Source organism: Pipra filicauda, unplaced genomic scaffold (assembly GCF_003945595.2).
Source record: "Pipra filicauda isolate LSUMZ 115617 unplaced genomic scaffold, ASM394559v2 scaffold45_size4122338_pilon, whole genome shotgun sequence".
NCBI lineage: Eukaryota > Metazoa > Chordata > Aves > Passeriformes > Pipridae > Pipra > Pipra filicauda.
The window spans coordinates 1,255,063-1,276,380 of record NW_024104598.1 but is presented as its reverse complement, the minus strand read 5'-3'; the positions used below and the strand labels follow the sequence as shown (position 1 = coordinate 1,276,380).

Here is a 21,318-nt window from a genome sequence, read left to right as displayed (position 1 = left end):
CAGACTGACACTGTAGCCCCTTCTTGGCCGACATTAGCCATTAAAGATCTATGCATGCAGCTGGGAATAATTCCCTCTTTTTATTTACATTGCTATTTTTCATCATGAACTTACCCATTTTCATACACTAACAAGGCATATACGTGGAAAACATAAGGCAGAGTCAGGTTTTCTCTTATGGTTTTGTGCCTACTTGCTCTTAAAAACCTCACTGGTCACATGCCCCTTGAATCTATTTCAGTCTGCAAAAATACACTTAGAAGTATGAAAGCTCTATTTTATTACATGTAAACCTTTCAAATACAAAGACTTAATGGAGGTTTTCACAGCATAAGAAACAAAATTACAATATAACCATAACATGAAGTTTTAAAATATGAACATTCACTTTAATTTTCAAATGTAATTGTCTTATTATCTGCAAGGATAAAGCAGAGGGTACCAATGTGGTTTTGAAATTCTGCCCTAAAAACTTACTTTTAAAAAATATATTCTTAGTGTCCTCTCATCACATAAAATTTTAAATAGACTCAGCTCAAACTACATATACACACAGACACACAATGTTCCATATACAAACCTGCTGTAGCTTATGCAAGATAAAGTTTAATATTTGAAACAATAATAAAACCAAGCAACTTCAGAAGAATTTGGAAAAATTAACAAAATATACAGTTTTATTTAGCTTTCAGCTCAACCATTTTAGAAATTAAGCGAAACTTCACACAGAATGAACATTTTTCTCCTTTGCCAGATGAAAAACATTGTATTGCTTGGTCCAGTCAATTATGTTGGGTTTGAACACACCAAAGCAACTGCACTGAAAAAAGTCTGCAAGATTCTGGAAGCATCCAAGACTGAAAAGGAGAAAAATATGCATTAATAAACCTAAAAAAGAAGACTGCAAGCATCAAAACTACACATTCACCACAAGACAGTACTTCAGATATAAACTTGTCAGTTTTAAAATTGTGGAGTTGGGTTTTTTTAATTAAACAGTTCTCTATTGAGCATTATTCCTTTGCTGAACTTTTACAACCTGTTTTACGTTAACAAATGAGAGTAGATGAAGTTGAACTCAACTATTTAAAAGTTAGTCCTTAGTAAGATCCCATCTGTTAACACATAAGGAAACAAAGAAACAGGGAAACCTTGGTACCAATTTCTCTAAATACTACAAGAGAAGTTGTAAAGGGGCCAGTTCATGTCTTAGTTCTCTTTCTGATCCTACACAACAGACAGAGAGACTGATGAACAAATTAAAGGACAGCTCTCCCTCACTCCAAAATAGTGTCTACTGATTAGTGCTATGGACTGATTTTGGCACATCTTTTTCCTGTGCACACAGTCATGCACAAAAAAACCCACAGGTCTTGTGCTGGTTGTTTATTTCCTAGAGAAAAGGAAGTTCTCAATAAGGAAAACAAAGTCCACTTCCTCCTCTTAGCACAACTCTTAACAGGCATGACCAGCACATCATATTTTTGCATTTATAAAGCAGTGAAGCAAATCACTTAAAATACTCTGTTAATCAATACCCACTTGTATGGAGTTCTCCTGAGTGAAACAGGATGCTTAGAAGATTTTCTCTGTATCAGGAGATTAATTCTTTCATGAGAGGTCAGCCCCAAGAATGCAATCTTAGTGAAAGGAAAATGTAAGTAATGGTTACAACATGAACACCACAAATCAAAATTCTGGTGATGCAAAAAGATACTAATGAGAAAGGAGGTTGGCCATATCTAACTAATAAGTAACTACTGCTATAACTGATGACTGAGAAGTATGTTTTTAAATGTCACTTAGGCTAAAACAGAGCCCAGCAAGCTGTAACATGAATGCTTCCACTGACAAGGCAAGCTTAATTGGGCTGTCTATAAAGACTGCACTTCCACACATGTCTGCAGAAGTCTAAGATCCATCACAGTTAGGCACCAATCTCCTCAGATTTTGTCTATATTCTACCACACAAAACGGTAGAAAAAGATCCCCTGAAAAAAGACCAAAATACTTGAGCAAAAAAGAAGTACATATTAGAGATTCAACAATAACTCTTCCCTTTTCTTGACTCTGTGTTTTCTTTCACTGAGTTTCAACAATGAACTTTGATTTCTTTTCTGCATTTTTCCTTACCTATTCCATTTTTAAATTTTTTAATCAACACAAATCTTATAAACCCTCATAAATGGCTGCAAGGGTCCTTCACCGAATGACACACTAAATATCACAAAGCAGTACATTTAGAAATGACTGTGCAGGAAACACAGTAGTTAACTGTAAACATCCTTCCTAGATCCTGGGTTTTTTCCCCTAGCACAATATCTCAGTGACTTGGATACTGCAGGAATCTAGCAGTACACATTTCAATTGTGGAGTTGGTTTTTTTTTTATTAAACAAGACGTAAGACAAGTCTTTAGCTCAGTGTGCTTAACACATATTTCAGTGACATCTTTCCTAAAAGCTGCTAAACGAGCTGTTTCCCAGATGTTTTAGGACAGCTTTTCTTTCTTTGCATAGCCAAGCTCTCTCTGAGAAAAACATAAACAAGAAATTTGACAAGATAAAATCTAGGTTATGTACTTTTATTGTTGCAATGTGTCTAATGACACACTGTTGAGCTCTGCCACTGAATTTTAAACTCAGGACTAATTGTGCTATTGAACTTTTGTGTCATTTTTGGGGCACTAATACCGGTTCTATTTGTCAAATACATTTGTTTTCTTTAAAAACTTTTTATAGATTTGGAATTTTTGATGAGTAGTAAACCCAGAACTCAGCTGTAGGAATGATCTGCAGACTGTGATCCTGCTTTTAACAGGGTGCATTTAAGTACTGCCCTGAGATTTAAGAGAAGCTCCTTGCTGTGACAGAAGCCAGTCAAGGAAAGCAGACACAAGGTTTTCATGGGAGCAAATCATCTGGGGAAAAGTTCTAAGCATAAACTGAGGGAAAATAGTACCTGATAAAGCTGAACAGTGAGCCACAAGGAGGCCCAAACAGTGTGGAAACAGGCAACTGCAGAGATGTAGGAAACCCAGGGAGAGCAGTACATGACCTGTGTGAAGTATGTCCATGCTCCATCCTGGTGGTAACTTGTTGGACAATGGTTGGACCAATCTGAGAAGACATACAACCAGTTAATTATGTTTTTAAGCCCTTAAGAACTGAACAAGGATTATTTGCACAAAATGAATATTACATAGAAACGGGCTCTAGAAATACCGTGTTTAATATATCCCATTCCCACTTAAAAGCACCCACATAGATACATGACTGCTTGTTATTCTGGCTGCATAATCCTTACATTCTGAGTTCATAATCCACAGAAAGAACATTCAAGGCACTGCCTAAGGTCTTTTTACATTATATTGAAGTGTCATAATCTCCCATTGTCAAGACTTCTGGAATTTTGCTTCGTGCTTATTTGTAACTTTTAGGACAAGAATTTATCATTTCTCTTAAACACCATCATCAACAAAAGGAGACTTGATGGTGACAATTCCAAGAAAGCAGTATTCTACCACTATCAAACAGACGTAAACTGGGATGTCCAATTCCTGCAAATTTCTTACAAGCTAATTAAGTCTAACACATACGTATTTAATGTATTAGAAAAACCCCCAAACTACAAGGAAAGTAACTTTTTTTTTCTTCTCTGTATCAGTAGAGCAATAAAGAGGTTTTCTTCCCACATTCCTTCACATACAGGAAATGGAGAAAATAACACGCTTTTTTCATACATAAGATCCCCAGCCAAACACAGGAAACACTAACTCATGTTCACACAAATGACCTGTATCCTCCACTGCCATGGCTGGTTCATTGCACTCTATGTTGAATATTGCCTCATATCAACATAATGTGAAGCAATATGAAATAAAATTAACTCCCTCTGCTTTTTTATTTAAAAGGTTAGTGCTGTGGTAATTCACCCTCAGGAATTACATTTTAATGTTTCTCCTCTCCCCTCTACGAAATTTCCTAATTTTTAAAAGTAACAGTTCAGATCTGTTAATGAGATATACAGTTCTCTTCTCTTCAAAGTTATGACTACATTAAAACCAAAAAGAAATGCTTCCAGGTATTCAATACAGATATTTCCAAATAACAAAATCAATAAAGCTTTTGTAATAATGTATTTACAAACTTATTTTCTATTACAGTAAAGGGCATCCAGCTTAGAACCTGTAACCTTCCTCCACATGGCTTCTCTATTTCACCTCTAACAAAAATTTTTCCTGCTATTTCATTTTCCAATGGACATCCCACTAGAGTTGTATCTTATTATGTTTGTGTTGAGCAAGAACTATGATATTTGAGCAAAGACTCAGACATGATGTATTGTCACTTATTTACACAATAATGGCACTGCTGAAATATGGCATCACTTGTGCAGGTATAGTTACACTTGCTGGAAACAAAATGCTGAAAAATAAAGACCAGACACACATGTACTTGAAAAGTCAAGTAAAATAAATTCATGGATACATACACAGAAGAGTTCCATAGAGTAGCCAGACACCTGTCATTGTTAGGAAAGTCAGGAACAACAGGTAATAACAATGGTTCCCAATACCTGAAATTAAGGCAAGGAAAAAAATAAAAAAAAAAGTTTGACAATTCAAAATTCAGCAGTATTTGCATTTCCCCTGAAGTTAAATAGGAATAAAAAGCAAGTCAAAACCATTTCTTGTTATTACCTCTGTCATCCACAAGAGAGCTTGACAAGGTTGATCTCTCTCTCAACTTTCTCCTGTAAGCCACTCCAATTTATACAATAGAATTAGTTTTGATAAAGTCAACCAGGATTTGTGTCTTCTTCAGAGCATGCCTTCAGCTGTTTTAGCTAGATGAGGATTAATTATGCAACCACAACTCTCCTCCATGCACAGTAAAATTGTCTCATATTGCTGAAAAGTCTAAGCTATTCAATTTGATTGTTTGACCTCGTGTGCTCCAAAATTGCAAACATGTACAAAACCACCCCAGACCTCTGTCAGAGAAACTGTTATATGAAGATATAAAAATATCTTTATTTAAATTACAATCATATTGCTCAGAGCCTCCAGACAATGCATCAGAAGGATGTCCTACCACCTTGTAAATAGCAAACACCATAAAAATATTTCCAAGGATTTAATATTACAAAAAAAAGCTACTGGAAAAAAAAAAAAAAGCTAAAAATATATTGTTACAGATGAAAAGGTCTGACCTTAATACCTTGAGCATCACCAGTAATGAGTCAGGAAGGAAGAAAGAGGGCAAAAGGAAAGAACACAAGAGCACGAATAATGCCCTGCTGGGTTATCTCAGGGGTCCAGCTGCTCCTCTCACAACTGTCTCTAACAGTGAAGGAGGCAATGGAAGCCTGGCCAATTTCTGGAGTTCACTCTCCTCATCCACAGCTACTGCTTTAAAATGTCAGTGTGCGCACACTTGTCTAGTTCTTTTAGTATCTACTTTTGGACACATTGTCCAAAAAGTCAGTCTAACCCCTTTCTGAACCTTCTGACTCTGCCTGTATCTGCAAACCCTTACAGCAACAAGCTCCAAAATTTCACTGCCTGCCATGTAAAGACAGGACTAATTTTAAATCCCTAGTTTTAGTATGATGTGCTTGTTGAGTAGGAGTTCTGCATTCACTTTAGCCACCATCTTCATATTTTTTCTCTTTCTTTCTTAACATCTCAATCATATCCCCTGTTCCTTCTTCTTTCAAAAGAAAGAGTTCCAGACTTTGTGGTTTCTACTCTTACGGTGACTACTCTATCCCTTTAATAGACTTTCTCTCTTCCATCTAACTAATTTCCCTCTGGCACCTACCAGAGCCCTTCAGTAACAACTGCATATTCTTGTATCATGTGAGCTCTCTCTCTTTAAGGAGATAAATGTTACTTCTGCAACTTTTAAAATATGTGGCATTTGCAAATTTGATAAAACACACACTCTCACCTATGCACTGTCCAGTCCACAGAGAATGCTGATCATATCTGGCTACACATGCTTGGCAAGCAAGGCAATGCACAGATCTCAAAGGCTTCCTTACCTAGTTGAGGATGAAGGAAAAGAATACACTCGTAGCAGAAGCATCTGTTTTGCTCAAAGTTTAAAGCATCATCTTATAGGTTGGGCACATTTTGCACAATTACTGTGTAACAGACCTCACAAGAGAACATAGATGAGAGCCATACATCTTAATTTTACATTAAAAAAGAGATGGAAATAGTTGTTTGGTTTTTTTTTAAGATTACAGTCCAATCATCTCATATCATCTCTAGTCACTGTAAAAGATATAAAGAAATCCAAACAATATAGAAAAAACCCCTCGTGTAACATTCAAATGACAAACAGAGAGGAAAATGCTTTTTATAGCAGCACTGAGTATAATGCAGGTTCACAAAAAAAAAAATACCAAAGGCCCACTTACAAGACATGATGTGCAGAATGTTCTGAAGTCCAAGCAACCTGCTTCTGCAAGACCTACAATGTTCTGAAAGACAAAGTATTTTGGGCTTGCATTTGGATCACATTTTCATAGCTTCATGCTGTGAAGCTTTTTACATTGTCACTTTTGCCGTTTGTAAGTATTTTGAGTGCCAAGCACTGACAGAACTTCCTATTTAAAAAGGTCCACAAGAAAACACAAACCAGTAAAAACTAATGCAGCTTCACCAATACAAGATTACACAGAAAAGTATCTCTATGTTGCCAAAATTAATAAATAATGTGAATTAAATATTCTTTAAAGTGAGATGGTGTTTACATACAAGACAACTCTCATACAGTCAGCCAGACTTCAGGGAGATGAGGAGAGGTATGACTTATTCACACTGCTCTCCTACAGTTCTCCATGCTCATCTCTCTTTTTAGCCACAAACAACTGGAGCAGAAACCATATAGAATTTCTATTTTTAAGTGAAGTTCTATGTGAATTTATATCACAGATAACATTAGCAGGTCTGTAAGATGTTTGGCCAAGCTCATACTTTAGTGAAAAAAGATAGAGGCACAGAAATCGTAGCAGGATGATGAAGATAAGGAAACAAGGAGTAGGAGGAGAAATTCTCTCGCTAAAAACTCTTAAAGGAAGAATATCGCACTGCTCTCAAGTTTACCAAAGCTGCACATAATGCCAAACAAATCAACCAGAAGTACATACATATTGCACCAGGTTACAGCCCTTCCATTTGCCAAAATCACCTACCTCTTTTCTTTCTTCTTCTGAAGTCTTTATATATCCCGGATCAGTACTCCAAGTTTTATAGAAATAATAAAGAAGACCCATCATGCTGAACATGACAGTGATTTCAAGAATTATATTTGTTATATGTAATTGTCAGGTTAAGGAATATATTCTTATACCACGTATCAGTACTCTTCGTCAAACAAACAAAATATTCTAAAATTAGTTCATGTTATTTTACAAGCAACACGCAAAAAAGAAAAAATTATCTTCACCCTTATAGCTGGATCTTCTCTGTCCTTCAGAGGCCATCATATCAGAGAAGTTGAGTATCTGTCCAGTTTGAGTGCTGGAGAAGATTTTTACAACTGTATAAATCTGAATCACAATATGGCTCCCTGTCATCCTCCCTACCAGAGCGCAGACTTTTGCCTTTCAATGTTCAACAGATACAAAATGAATTTGATTTCTTTTTTCCCTCCGAAGCTTCTCTATTTTATTTAAACAACTAGTCAGACATGCAGAGTTATAAAGCTTCCAGCAGCTTTGAGATTTGTTTGACTGCTGCACACACCCCTAAGTCATCAAACACTCAGTCTTACCTTCTCCTGTTCATTTCAGCCAAAAGCAGTTGTATATACTCAGTCAGAAGAATGTAATAAAGCCATCCTGAAACTATTTTTGTCACTCAAAAAAACCCAAGCACACACTGCTTAATACTTCTGAAGGACATTAGAACATAACTTTTATACTATGGACTACAACCATCAGGCAAAAGGGGGAGAAAAACATGCCAAGATTAACTGTCTCTATACAGCAACAGGGGAATGTGGAGTGGGACAAGTTTCTTACCAATTAAATTCATGCACTCAGCTTGAGAGCTCGGGCTGCTAAGAACAGTCCCTGATGCTCCCAAGGAGCAGGCAGAGAGTCCAAGTCCGAAACGCATCTCCAGTGACCCCTGTCACTCTACAAACTGTACTGCAAATAACCCTTAAAAATCCAGTGCTGCAACCTCCAGGTTGCTTTGTCTTATGAACTAATGCCACTGCAAACAGTTCTAATTAAAATCAAGACGATAAATTATGAAATATTGGCACCATGTATTACCAGTTGCTTGTTACAATGCAATTGCAGGGTGCAGTTGCAGAAGTCAAATGATGGCACATTTTTTGTGGATACTGCTGGTCTATTTGCATTGCTATTGGTTTTTTGGAGCTAATTGAAATTCTGGATTTTCATTCAGTCCAGAGGAACAGTTTGACAGACAAATACAGGTAACTAAAATCCTGAAAACGTTTATAATACTCAGATCTGTGACCAGTTTCAGAAGGAAAACACATTAACGAGAAAAAGGGTTGGATAATGAAATGGAAAACTGTCCACTGACCCACCTCACCAAGCTATGGTTAGACCTTCAAGGACACTGCTGTGCTTACTATCTTCAGCAAAGTGCCTGACTCAAATCCCTATCACTGGAATTATTTTTTTCCCCTTTTAATTTAGATGACACCAAGAAAACCTTAAAACTTCACAACACAGCACTGAATAACACAATTTTCATTTAGACAACCATGTGTGTATCCCCAGCGGGAATATACTTGATCAGTTCATCGAAGTTAATCCTGGTAATTCTATTATGGACATCTTAATTGGGAACAGTACAAAAGAAAATGCCATTTAAAGGTTGAACTAAAAATTAATTAAAACTGTGTAGCAATATATTATAGCTGGTTTAGTACAAAATTATTTACAGTTCTAAGTATCTTCCTAAATGCCTTCCCACAAAACTTTACCAATAAGTACATGCCCCCTGTGTAACAAAAGTGCAAGGCACTGAAAAGAGTGCAAACTACTAAAATGTTTTTGTATTCAACAGTGAAAAGCCTCTTCAGAGAAAGCAAATGAGAGGTAGAAATGAATCCACTGTATACTAAGGATTCAGAGTGAATAAAGACAAACAGGAGACTGGATGATCTATTTTACACAAAGGAACACAAAGAAATTTGATCCTTTTTGGGGGTGTGTGTGGAGGGTGTTGTTTTTAAAGGTAGAAGCATGAACACCACTGTCAAATCCTTGTCATTTTAGAAAGACCAGTTGCTTTTAAAATTATTATTAATGCATGTGTTATCCAGTTATACCACATGCCAAAATACATACTGTATGAGAGGTTCAATGAGGAAGATTAAGAAGTCACATGGAGATGCTAACAGAAACAACTGGATTTATAACTGACATCTTCATTTTGATTTTCCAATAATATATGAAATAGTTCAGATTATAAAAAAACAAAAATCTGCTAAAGACAAAAGAAGGTACACATTCTTAGTCCATATATAACTTTAATTTAAAGTCAAAGTTACTTTGCCCCTCTCCAATGGAAGTAAACCAATCTTACCAGACATTAACAGTCATGTGGAATTATCTGGAACTGCTCATTAGTTTGCATGACCAGGTTTAGATTTACAAGGAACTATAGGGACAGTTCTATTGCATTTCCTCAGTATAAAGGATATCAGGCAGGAACCAGAAAAACCAGGTCATGGACATCCAAAAAACTGAACTTAGCAGAAATGCTGTGGGAAGATACCTTAGATTCTTGAGCCCCACGAGTTGCCTGAAAGAATATTAAAATAAAAAAATAATATTTTTCAAAATATATTTAAAACACAAGTCCACAGAATATAAATCATCTGGTTTGTTATTGTAAAAACTTCACGCACATGGTATATTTCAAGTCTCTCAAAGCAATCAAGAACTGTCACTCAAAAGGATTCTTTATCCAGACGGACAGGGGGTTATCAACACAAAAATAGACCTACTAAGTGCTCTGTTCCAGCCTAATATTATATATGAGAAGTGTTGTAGCACTGGGTGAGAAGTACAGTCTCTGTCTATTTGCACACAGACAGCTTTGCCACATCAATGAATACTGACTGTTGCAGGAACTGTTGGAGAAAGCAGGAAAAGTACAAACCAGCTCAGGATAACACTGGGAGCTCGGGGGAGGCAGAAGGAGAGGGAATGGTTCACTAAAACCTATTCTCTGCCAAAATATAGCAGGAAAAAGTTGTGATAAAACACATTTCTGAGCACTGTGAATAGATATCTCAGTATCTGCCAGATGCAAACCATCAATAACACTCTTTAACATTAAAATTAGCTAACAGACTGTTTGGAGTTTTTTAATCTTTCCGTGACAGGAAACTACTATTGTGTAAACCTAAAGACATTCAATTTCTATGGTCATTCATTCTAAAAAGTACATATATTTAAATTCTTACACACTCTGCAACCATTTTTCGGGACGTATCTTCTAAGCTATGTGAAACTAAACTTTGAAAATATATCATGTCTCTGACAATTAAATACACATACAGAGAGAAAAAAGCCACAAACCTGACAAACAGTGTCATTCCAAATAGCAGGCAGAGAAGCAAACATCCTTTCAAAAGCCAAGAATCAGAACTTAAGTTCACGACGTATCCTATGGCCCACATGAATGTCAAGGAAGATGCCAACATCAGGAAGAGCTGTTAAAATTATTATTGTGAAAATATTCAAGTTAATGTTTTATTGTTATGGTATTATTGTTAAAGTATTCAATCAGACTTACTTAAAAGTATTCACTTCATGTAATAACAGATGCTGAAAGACTCAAGATAGAGAAGACAAGGTGACACATCAACACATCAAAAGCAGGGGAGGAGGAATGACACAATAAAACCCCACTCGAAACACTGCTATGTGCTTTTAAAGAATATATTTTGTGCATCCAATTTCAGAAATCTCAGAAGTTGCTTGTTAGAATAGAGTTAATTTGCATATCACTCTAAACACAGCATGCTGTAGTTTTATTTCCATTAGTTATCACTTGGGAAATTACCTCATATTTCTCTACTATTTTCAGCAACCTGTTATTTTTCCTGCTTCTCATTCTTCCTTCCTCTTTCATCATATAAACCATGAAGTGATTCTGACTTTGATAAGCAAGGTCAAGCGGTGTCTCTCCCTTTAAGAACAGAAGAAGTTATTTATTTATGCACTTAACACATAAATACTTTCCTTTTTAACAGAAGCAAGAAATTAATATAGTTAAAACAAGAATAACTGGGCAGTTACTTCCCAGTCCCACCTTCCCCCCCCCCTTATTCTTTAAGGCAAAGTAAGCTAAACTCAGGGTTTTAATATGCTTAATTCAGTGCTTTGCAATTCTGAAAACTGACACTGGCAAACAGATTGCACCCATTTGAGTTATCTGCTGGACTGCCTCCAGTAACATATTTACATAGTCATGAGAATTGATACTTTCAACATTTATATTTCTCACTATCAGTTTTTACAAATATTAAGAGGAAGACTTTCATATGTGACCAACCCAGGCATTGCCAAACACTAGCTTTCACATGTATTTTGAAGTCTTTGTGAGTGACTGGACACTAAGGAACTGTTATTTTTTAAAATCTGCTGAAGGTCATTAGTCTCCATGACAACGTTCTGAAGTAGAAAGCAGCCAAATCAAGAAATGAAGAAACGAAACAAACCCCCAAGAAAATGAAACGATGCTGAGGGAACACAAGGCTTGGCTGTTCATTAAAGAAATGTTGCAAAGAACCTCTGCATTCTTTGAGTCACACCTCAAGGAAGGCGCTAAGTCCTTTCTGTGAAGTCTAAGAACATCTGCTCTTAGTCAACTCCTGTTGCAATTGACATACAATGTGAAGAGGGTTCAGATTTTTCTTTACATTTATTTTACACATTTATGCCACATGGGATGAAATATCATGAAAGAAATTATACCTTGACATTTTTTATGTCGAGGCTGGCACCAGCTTCCAGCAACAGATCCACTGCACTGATATTTCCTGATGATATTGCCCAATGCAGTGCAGTATTCTTTTGAACATTGTCTACAGCATTGAGAGAGGGGTTAAACTTTAAGAGAAACCTCGTGGGTTCCGGTCTAGATGAAAATAAAGTATAACAGTTAACGAACAGAAGAGAATCTAAGCTGGAAATGAAACTTTTGAACGCCCTATAAAAAAATCAGTAAAACAACACCTCGTCTCAGAACAAGTTCATCAACAAGAGTTCCAAGTTTAGAATTCAGGACCCACCTTGAAGGTTTTTCTCCAGATTATGTAATTTTACCTTTTTAACAAATATGAGGTCTATAACACAGATTGTATCTTCTACAACACCATGTGTAAGCTTATATCTCCACATTTAATTTGTTCTAAATGCATTTCACTGTGTCCACTTCCATTTATTTTCATTTTGGGGAAAGCACAGTACAGCTGCAGATGATTCAACCACAAACCTAAACTTCTTCTGGAAATTCTTTTGACTTTGCTATATCCAACGAGCTACTTCCTAACTCTTGATCTCTGAAATACTGGATATTTTAGTACAAATGAAAGTGAAAGGAATGTCAGTTGAAAAAAAGAATCGTAAGAAAAAATTCACCTCTCTACTTCTTGGGTACAATAAAATAGACCCTTCTCAGTTATTCACTACTTACCCAATGGTTTTTTGTGCTGTTAACATTAAAGGTGTTTGTCCATTGAAGTCTGTTGTGTCTATGTTCTAAGAATAAGAAAAAAACAACAAGTAAGTGATTACCAGTAATTTCAGGAAACAGTGAGGTGGTCAGATTTGGAGCTATACAACTGGTTTAGCTTCACAAATGAAAAGAAAATGGAAAGAAACCAAATTACATAAGCCAAGAAGCCAACACTTCTTTAAGCATTTTTCTTCCCTCTACAAGTCTTGCATGTCGTTCCTTCCAGAATATTCTGAGTTTCTACTAAGGACACTTTTAAGGGAGAGTCTCCACAAAGGATATTTCCAAGCGAATCATGTTAACCATCTTCCTTGTGTAAACAGAATACATAACAGAATGTCCAAGTACATAAAACAGGTTTATTAAAACAAGAAAAGATTGGTTGATTACGTATCTCAAAACATAAACACTTCACTTGTATTACCTAATTTTCTTCCTTCTTAACAATGAAGGTTTCCTTGTTCCCTGCTTCCACCTATGATTACATTAGAACAGACTTACTTAAAAGAAATTATTAAATACTTGGATTTTTTCAGCTGAAGATAGGTGAACTAACAGCTTTATTAAGTCTGTGATACACATCACTATACCTACACTCCAGAAGGCAGTTATTCTACCAAAGAGAACTCTATAAGAAAGAAAATAAACTCAGAAAATCTTTAAATCCTAACACTCAATGTTTCTAAGAAACAGTCTTGATCATATAAGAACTCTTATCTCATTTTTATTAGAAAACTGTTACACTTGTCATTAATTCTGATTATTTCAGATGTAAGTTGGGAGATATCAACTACCATGGATACAATATAAAATTAAAGAAAACACAGAAATTAATAAAAATTCAGAACCTAGTCTGATGATCTATTCTGCATACTTCAATTGATGGACAATTCCATGGATGACTAGTTACAAAACTGTAATCAAATCATAAATACTTCATGACGTATATCCATCATATACTTTTTGTTCTCAGGTTTAAATGTTTAGTTCTTTTGTTCACATGTGTAAATGCCAGTTGTCATTTACACAGCACCACAAATCTGCATAGCCTTAGCAATGTTCTTTAAATACTCTGAAATGTAGGTGAATCTGAACATGTGGGGATGACAGGAACAAAGAGGACTATTAAAAAAAAGTTTTTTAAATATATATAAAAAAATCTAAGTTTATCTGAACTTATAACACAGAAAAAAGTTATAAAATACCTGCTTTTCATGTAGAAAACAAACCAGCTAATTCTGAAAGGTATCCTACACACAGACAGCTACTCACAAGTAGAACACAACAACTGGGACATCACCAACATACCTGGCCTTTTGATATGAGGTAAGCTATGATGGGCATGTGTTGGAAGAGCACTGCTAAATGAATGCTACTGAATCCTTCCCCATCAATAAGACTGGGATCCGCTCCACATTTCAACAATAATATGACCATGGGTAGGTGTCCTTGTCTACAACGATATATGAAATGAAACTATAGAGATGATGAAACAAATGGGTATTTTAATGAAAGCATTGCCCTAATAATTCTTACAGAGACCCCACAAAAAAACAATTTTCTTTCAGATTCTCATGCTTTTATTCAGGAAAATACTTAAGCTACAAGTTTGTATCAGGAAATTTATATTAAATATACACCTTAATAAATCAGCCTAGGGTAAACTGTTAATTTAGAATACAGTGGTTATTCTACAGTAATCTCTCCTGTAAGCAGTCATCCAAGCATCCAACTCTGGCAGAAGACTGATAGTCCAGAAGAAAGCACTGATCTTCCAATGTGAGAACTGGCACTCAGAGAAGTTATCCCAGAATAATTATTTAAGGTTATGTTTTCTCCAGACAAGCAGTGCTTTGTTCTTTGTACCACACAAAATGCTACTATAGCTTTTATTACACTTGCAAGCAGCATACCTAATGGCCCAGTGAAGGGGAGTAGAATTCAAATCTCCACCCAGCTGATCCACTATCGCACCTTTGGAAATATAATATCTGTGTAGTAACAACACAATAAGATTAAGAACATGATAAGATATAATAAATATATACTAATGATAACATAGCTCTAGTAATGTGGCAGTAGCTTACAATAAAAAAAAATCACTAGAGAAGAAAATCGACAAAAGTTTTTGCAGTAAAGGACACTTTTCAAGAAAATGTTTGAGAAAAAATACAGTCATTAGCAAGGTACTTATAAAATCAGCTGTCATGTTTGTTAAACAAACCAAACCCAGGAAAATGATTTCATGTACTACATGATTTCACATATAAAGAAACCAGGCTATCTTCACATTGCAGCAACATTTCCACAAAGGTTATTGGGTTAAAGTTTGAATTTCATGCTTTTCTTCTCAAGCAGCAGGTTCCTTTGTTTTCAAGTACAAAAGCAACAAAGAGATTATAAGTAACACTGGCAGAATACTTGTGTTACTTTCACAAGGACTCTTGAACTTACTTAACCAGCTCCTGTCTGTTGTTTATTGCTGCCCAGTGAAGAAGAGTCACATTTTCTTTGTCTGGTTGTCGAACATCATATCCTGCTTCTACCAGTTCTCTGCATCGCTCTAGCATTCCATATCTTGAATGAGAAAAAAAAACATCAATTTATTTATCATTTGTTAAATATCCTCCAGTTTGGAGACAGCCACATACTAAAAGAAAGAATAAATCTCTGTGAGTATCACCCAGCAGTTCCTACTTGCACAAATTCCACATTGCAATCAATGGAAGTCTTGCAAAAAGAGCTGGGCTCTTAACAAACCTTCTACTTAACAAACTTGCTTGAAATGAAATACCTTTGTTTATGACAAAAACATTTACAACAGTAGCTGTAAATGATCTTCCTTCACAGAATCACAGAATATGTCGAGTTGGAAGGGACCCACAAGGATCATCGAGTCCAGCTCTTAGCCCTACACAAGGACCATCTCCAAGAGTCAGACCATGTGCCCCAGAGCATGATTAAAACTTCTTCCACTACAGGGAGAAAATGAAACTGAAAATGTTTCCTTTGTAAGAATATCCAGACTGGCTCACATTTGAGGACACTCCCATCTATTTCACCACTTGGCACACTCAGAATGTGTACTTACTGCGTAGCCTTGACAATATCACAGGTGCTGGGGTCTTCAACAATGGGATATGGTCCTGGTAAACCTTTATCCCCGTGGGTGCTGTGATTGTTGTGCATGTGAGGTCGATGAGGTCCATGGCAATGGCCTTTACACTGTCAGTTAACAAAGTATTTATCAGCCATTATTATTTATGGGTTCTACACCACATACACAGCAGTTCTGCCACACCAGAAATCACAGCCCACGGCCTTGGGAAAGGCTTTAAACGCGCTCGGGAGCCACAGTGCCACCCACACAGCCTGAAACCACACGCGATCGAACAGAAGAGGCACAGGCAGGGCAGGACACGGGCCGCTTGTTGCCGGGAACCCTCGCCAGACACCCCCCGGCAGCACCGCGGGGACCGCACGGCCGTCCCGCTCCGGCCCTCGGCGGCCGCGCTCCGCACCCACCGCCCGGGCAGCGCCGGCCCCTCCACCCCGCTCCCGGCCTGGCACTGTCCCCGGGCTCCCCGCTCACCGCCGGGCCGCTGCCCGCCATCCCCGCGCCCGCCGCAGCTTCCTGCTCTCGCTTCCTGGGAACGGCTCCGGGGCGGGGCCCGTGCCGGGCACACACGGCCCGGGCGGGGCGGGACCGGCGCCGTGCGGGCGAGTCCGGGAGACTGGAGTCTGACCTCCCCCGGCCGTGCAGGGAATGGCGGGGAAGCTGTCCCTGACGTTCCCCGGCCGTGCAGGGAACTGTCTCTGACGAGCCGCCACTTCGGCTCGCGCGGGCAGATCAGCGGCTTCCAGCTTTCTTTGGTTGTGCCTGAAAAATGGTTCCTTCCCCTTTGCAGGGCAGCCACACGGAAAAACTCTTTCAGTTTCGCACAGTATATCCCCCAAGGTCGGGGACAAGAAGCCTTTTCTGCTGGCGAAACTGCGGCAGTTGTGCCTCAGCAGCAGGAAGGGATCCCCTGGGGAAGGGTCTGGAGCACGATTCTGATGAGGAGCGGCTTAGGGAGCTGGGGGGGGCTCAGCCTGGAGGAAAGACCTTCTCGCTCTCTATAACTCCTTGAAAGGAGTAGTGCCACCACTTTGCTGGCATGGTTCCCTCAAGGATTCAGGGCCATTTGGAAGTCATGCTTACAGCCCCCAGCCGAGCTCCGATGTCCCCTCATGACACCAGGATGAGGGAGGAGACGCCATTACGGGACAAGCCGTGAGTGGGAGCAGTCACCCCCTAAATAAACGGGGATAACCTGGGAAAACACCCACAGGTGTCAAACACCCACAACCTTCCCGGGTGATGTGGGACCTGGTAGCCCTCAGAGCGACTCCATCTCCTCTGCCCTGAGGAGGAATCCCCCCCCTGCGTGGGGGGCGGTGATCACCAGCTCTCGATGGCGCTGGGTGTGGGCAGAGAGGGACAGGGCAGTCGGTGGGGACTTGGGGACCTCCCGCTCCTGGGGGAAACGTGTGATGGCTTTAGTGAATTAGCAGTTACCCGAAAAGGGAAAATTGTAACGCCCAGCTCAGCCTCCTGCTTACGTCGGACTCAGGACTTTCGCAATCCCCTGAGGGTGGCGTCCTGGCTGGAAGGATCGTGGCTCCTGCCAAGCCTTCAGGTAGAGGCTTGGATAGGCATTCAGGGTCGGCAACTCGCAAAAAAGGGAAGAAAAATGAAAAAGCAGATCCATCTCTGAAAAAAACCCAAATCCTTATTTTGGGAGCACAGGGCAGTAGGCAGAAAGTGGCACAGGCTTTTTCTGGCACCTCACCACTGGGCCTGGGCTGGCACCTGGGTGCTTTGCCATAACTAGACCTGTTACTGCACTTTCCCTCTCCATCAGCTGCCTTTAAGGTACAAGGAGATATTTTGGGGAGCAGAATAAGACCAATACCATGGCAGTGAGCCCAGGATCTCAACAATTGTGAATGAGAAGGAAAGACAGGAGAGAAAGTCAGTTCTTTTTCCCATCTCAAAGCTGAAGCTGAGAAGGGGAACCTCGGATGAAAAAATAGACCATATTAGAGTACACAACTACAAGGAGAACTCTGCCTTCCTGGTCAGCAGGTGCTACTGGGATTCCGTGATGCTGTGTTCGAATAGGAAAGTTTCCAGAAAGAACTTGGGTGGAAATGCAACTTCTTCCACACAGAGTTAAAAAACTGTAGGCTACAAGGTGCAAAGTTATCAAGACTCCCTCCATACCATAATATAACTCCTACTCCGGTTTCTCTTGGAGTCAATACTGATGACTTACAATGCCACGAGCATGTGCTCAGAGCCCAGCCTTGCCTGCCCATTCTTGAAAATTATGAAAGAAAGACTCTGATTCCCCTTTTGAAAAACATGTTTTTTCAGCTGAAGCTGCTAAATATGACTCAGTTTGACACATGGGAAAGGGTCTTGGGTTGTTTTATTTTTGGGGGGCTGTAATAGGGTGCTACAGGTGTATTACAGGTGGAAATGCCTGCCCCACAGCCAAGGGTGGCGGCAAATCTCTTCCAGCGATGGCCTGTCCCAGGGGCACTTGGATAAACACCATCAGATCAGGTGCTGGCACTCTGGGGAGAGAAAGCAGAAAGCAGTGGTGAGTTGGAGAAGGCTCCTGTGCCCCTTGTGCCAGGCCATGCTCTGGATCCCTTTCCCCACCCACGACGTGGTGGAGCCCAGCTCTAGTTCCTTCTCCATCTGAAGAACCATTCCGACGTCTTGAAGGGACGGGGAAAGGGAACTCCAGCGACAGGGTTTTTCAGGCCCCGAGCCTGGAGGGGAGAGGTGCCCTCCCCTCCCCCCAGCACCCACGTGGCTCCATGGCAGGCACAGAGACAGCACACCGGCGTGGAGAGGAGGCAAGAGAGAGTTTATTGTTGGGAAGGGGGTTATAAAGCTTTTAGGAGGGTCAAAGGGGAACCAATCACAAGTTCAGGGTCACACAGAAAAAACCATCAGGTAAGGGGTCAACAACCAATAGGAAGGGGTTAACAAAGGACCAATGGGACACCTCAGGACACCTTTCCCAGGACATTCCTGCGTAGGAGATAACAGTTGCTGTGGGGGGTGTTGGGAAGAAGAAACACGTGTTTGCAAAGAGACCACAAAGAGCCATCCTAAGACATGTTCAAACAAGTTTCTCATCAGACTTAGTGCTACACCATGCCGCATGTGCTCAGTGCTGCACAAGCCTCCTGGCCGACTCTGCGCTGTGGAGCAGAGTGGGATGACAGGACATGCGCCAGCTCCTTCAGCAACTGGTGCAAGATCAGCCCCATCATGGGCCACTTCCTGCAGCCACCGATGGGAGACAAAGCTCCTGCGGAGCTGTGTGAGCACGCTGCTGGTGTGTGCGGGGCCATCTCCCAAAGCCTGAGACCAATCTGAAGAGACCTGCTGCCAGAAGCAAAGCTGCCCTGCCATGATGTCCTCATCCTCCTCGAAGGGGAAGTTCCTACACACCATGACACAGAGCAGCACGCCCAGGGACCAGATGGTCGCCAAGTGGCCGCAGTAGTGGCCAAAGTGGATCCACTCCGGTGGGCAGTATTGCCGTGTTCCTATGGGATACAGGCAGCATTGTTCAGGCAGATGCTGCTGCTGGCTTCCAGAGCCTCACCTGAGCATTCTCTTGGATGCAGAGGCTGCACTGCTGTCCACAACTCCCCCCCCCAACACCGTCCTGCGCTCCCACCCAAGTGAGTAAACCTAAGAAATCCTAACACAAGGCCAAGAAGGGAAGGGGAGCAGCCCAAGCCCTTCCGTGCCTGCAAAGCCAAGGGGCTGGTGCACGGGTTTTGCAGCCCCCCCACCTCTGCTCCCTCCGCCGGGGGTTTGTTTTTGTCATGTTGGTTCCTCCGGCCCCAGTCCAGGGCAGGGTGGGGGACAGAGGCTGTGGGGAGGGCCAGGAGCCGGCTCCTGTTTCCCAACCTCTGTACCGAGCCTAAGAGCAGCTGGCAGCCAGCTGAATCCCACAGCAAAGAGCGGCCAAGGATGGAAGATGTGGTGAGCAGCCAGGCTGGGCCATGCAATGGCTGCGCGTGGGAGCACAGCCCCGGCTGTGGGCTCACCTGCAAAGCATGTGTAGGGCTCATCCCAGAGGAAGGTGGCAAAACCGAAGTCGATGAGCTTGAGGTTGCTGGTGTCCGGGTGGAGGATGATGTTCTCTGGCTTGATGTCGCGGTGCAGGACACCGCAGTGGGCGCAGTGCCGCATGGCCTCCAGCACCTGGCAGAACAGCCAGCATGCCGTGTCCTTGCACAGGAACTCCCACTCCACAAGGAAGTCAAAGTGATCCTGTGCTGGCTCCAGATGCTCCATCACCAGCAGGAAGCTGTCAGGCAGCTCAAGCCAGTTGAGGAGCTGGGTGATGCTGGGGCAGCTTCTCCAGGAGCACGATCTCCGTGGGTCGGTCCATGGGTGCCATCGGGCTGTGGGGAGGAGACAATGGCACCAGTGGGTTTATTGCTGCCCAGTGGTTGCAGTGCCCCCTGGCTGGGATGCTCCAGTGCAGCCTTGTCCAGCCTCCCTGGTGCTGGGCATCCCTGGACCGAGGATGCTCCAGGTCCCAGGGTGACCCCATGCCCGCTCCCCCCAAAGCTATGTCACAGCTTCCACACTCCTGGCCCTGGGCTTATCCCTGCATGTGATGCCCTAGTTTGTCTGGGTGGCCCCACTGACTCACCAACTCGCCCCACTGGAAGAGGCTCTCCTGGGCCACACATCTGATGGTCATCTGCAAACCGAGGGGAGAGTCAGGCTGAGCTTAGCAGCAGCCCCGCCTCCTGGCCCTCCTCCTCTGCCCTGCTGCCGCCCATGCCCCTGAGCAGGACCCATTCCCAGAGGCAGAGTGTGGCTGTGCCATCCTGTCATTGTGCCCACGTATTGGGTTAGACTAGGGCTGGAAACCTGCATCCTATTATCCCATTCCAGTAAAGTATTCCCAGTGACACAGCAGTAAGCGTCCTGGAGTTGTTGGTGCCCAGTCCATGGCTCTGATGAAGCTGCAGCAGTGCCAGCTGGGAACACCATCTGCTTTGTGCCAGAGAAGATCCTCCAGCAGCAAAGGGAGGTGTTCCCATCTCGGGCACTCTCCCAAGCCAGCTGTGGAGGAGCAGGATGAGGACTCTGTCAGCACATCTCGTAGGAGCCTCCATGTCTCCCAGAACTTCCATCCCTGGCAGCCAATAGCGGGGGAGCTGGGGGAGATGTCCAGTGCTGCCCTCCCCATTCAAGGTGGGGTCCAGGGCACCGTGATTCCTGGGGAAAGATGCTCGGTCCCAACCCACCCTTACATGAAAGGGAGATGAGAAGAGCGGGGTACCGGGGGCACAGGACCCTCCAGATGAGATGCCCCCAGCTGTGGGTTCCCCTTCCCTCCTGCTCCCTTCCAGCTCCACGCTGTGGAGCTCAGAAACAAAAAAGAAAAAAAAAATAAAGCAAAAGAAAACAGCTCCTCAGCAGATTCCTGGAAGAAAATTCCATCAAGGGCCATTAGGCTCCTGCGGCTCCTTCCT

General features: G+C 41.5%; 2 protein-coding genes across 3 annotated transcripts; both read right to left on the bottom strand.

Annotated features, from left to right (window-relative positions):
- Positions 1–263: 263 nt before the first annotated feature.
- ZDHHC13 (zinc finger DHHC-type palmitoyltransferase 13) lies at positions 264–17,257 on the bottom strand. 2 transcript variants are annotated; one of them, XM_027732441.2, is made up of 18 exons: positions 16,343–17,257; positions 15,842–15,975; positions 15,205–15,327; positions 14,664–14,741; positions 14,059–14,203; positions 12,709–12,773; positions 11,988–12,150; positions 11,074–11,199; positions 10,587–10,720; positions 9,704–9,804; positions 7,206–7,330; positions 6,429–6,491; positions 5,954–6,047; positions 4,702–4,764; positions 4,494–4,577; positions 2,961–3,118; positions 1,543–1,640; positions 264–857 (listed from the first exon to the last, which is right to left on the bottom strand). In XM_027732441.2, exons 1-18 carry the CDS (start codon positions 16,361–16,363, stop codon positions 722–724), a joined length of 1,911 nt encoding a protein of 636 aa, XP_027588242.2. In that variant the 5' UTR covers positions 16,364–17,257; the 3' UTR covers positions 264–721. The 2 variants fall into 2 exon arrangements, with proteins under 2 accessions (XP_027588242.2, XP_027588244.2); XM_027732443.2 differs by lacking the exon at positions 4,702–4,764 and having other exon boundaries at positions 16,343–17,253.
- LOC120324217 (serine/threonine-protein kinase pim-1-like) lies at positions 17,130–20,384 on the bottom strand. The gene is given in 5 exon segments (XM_039386041.1): positions 17,130–17,267; positions 17,353–17,462; positions 18,964–19,362; positions 19,873–20,183; positions 20,185–20,384. Coding segments are annotated over 5 exon segments (1,158 nt in total).
- Positions 20,385–21,318: the final 934 nt, after the last annotated feature.

Bases quoted from the DNA above. Each gene is read 5' to 3' on its own strand.
- ZDHHC13 (XM_027732441.2), bottom strand. From the start codon at position 16,363: ATGGCGGGCAGCGGCCCGGCG. The intron at 6,492-7,205 runs GTAGGTGATTTT...TTTGTCTTTCAG, and splicing joins CAGAAGAAGAAAGAAAAGAG to AACATTGTAGGTCTTGCAGA. The intron at 4,578-4,701 runs GTAATAACAAGA...CCTTAATTTCAG, and splicing joins CTCTCTTGTGGATGACAGAG to GTATTGGGAACCATTGTTAT.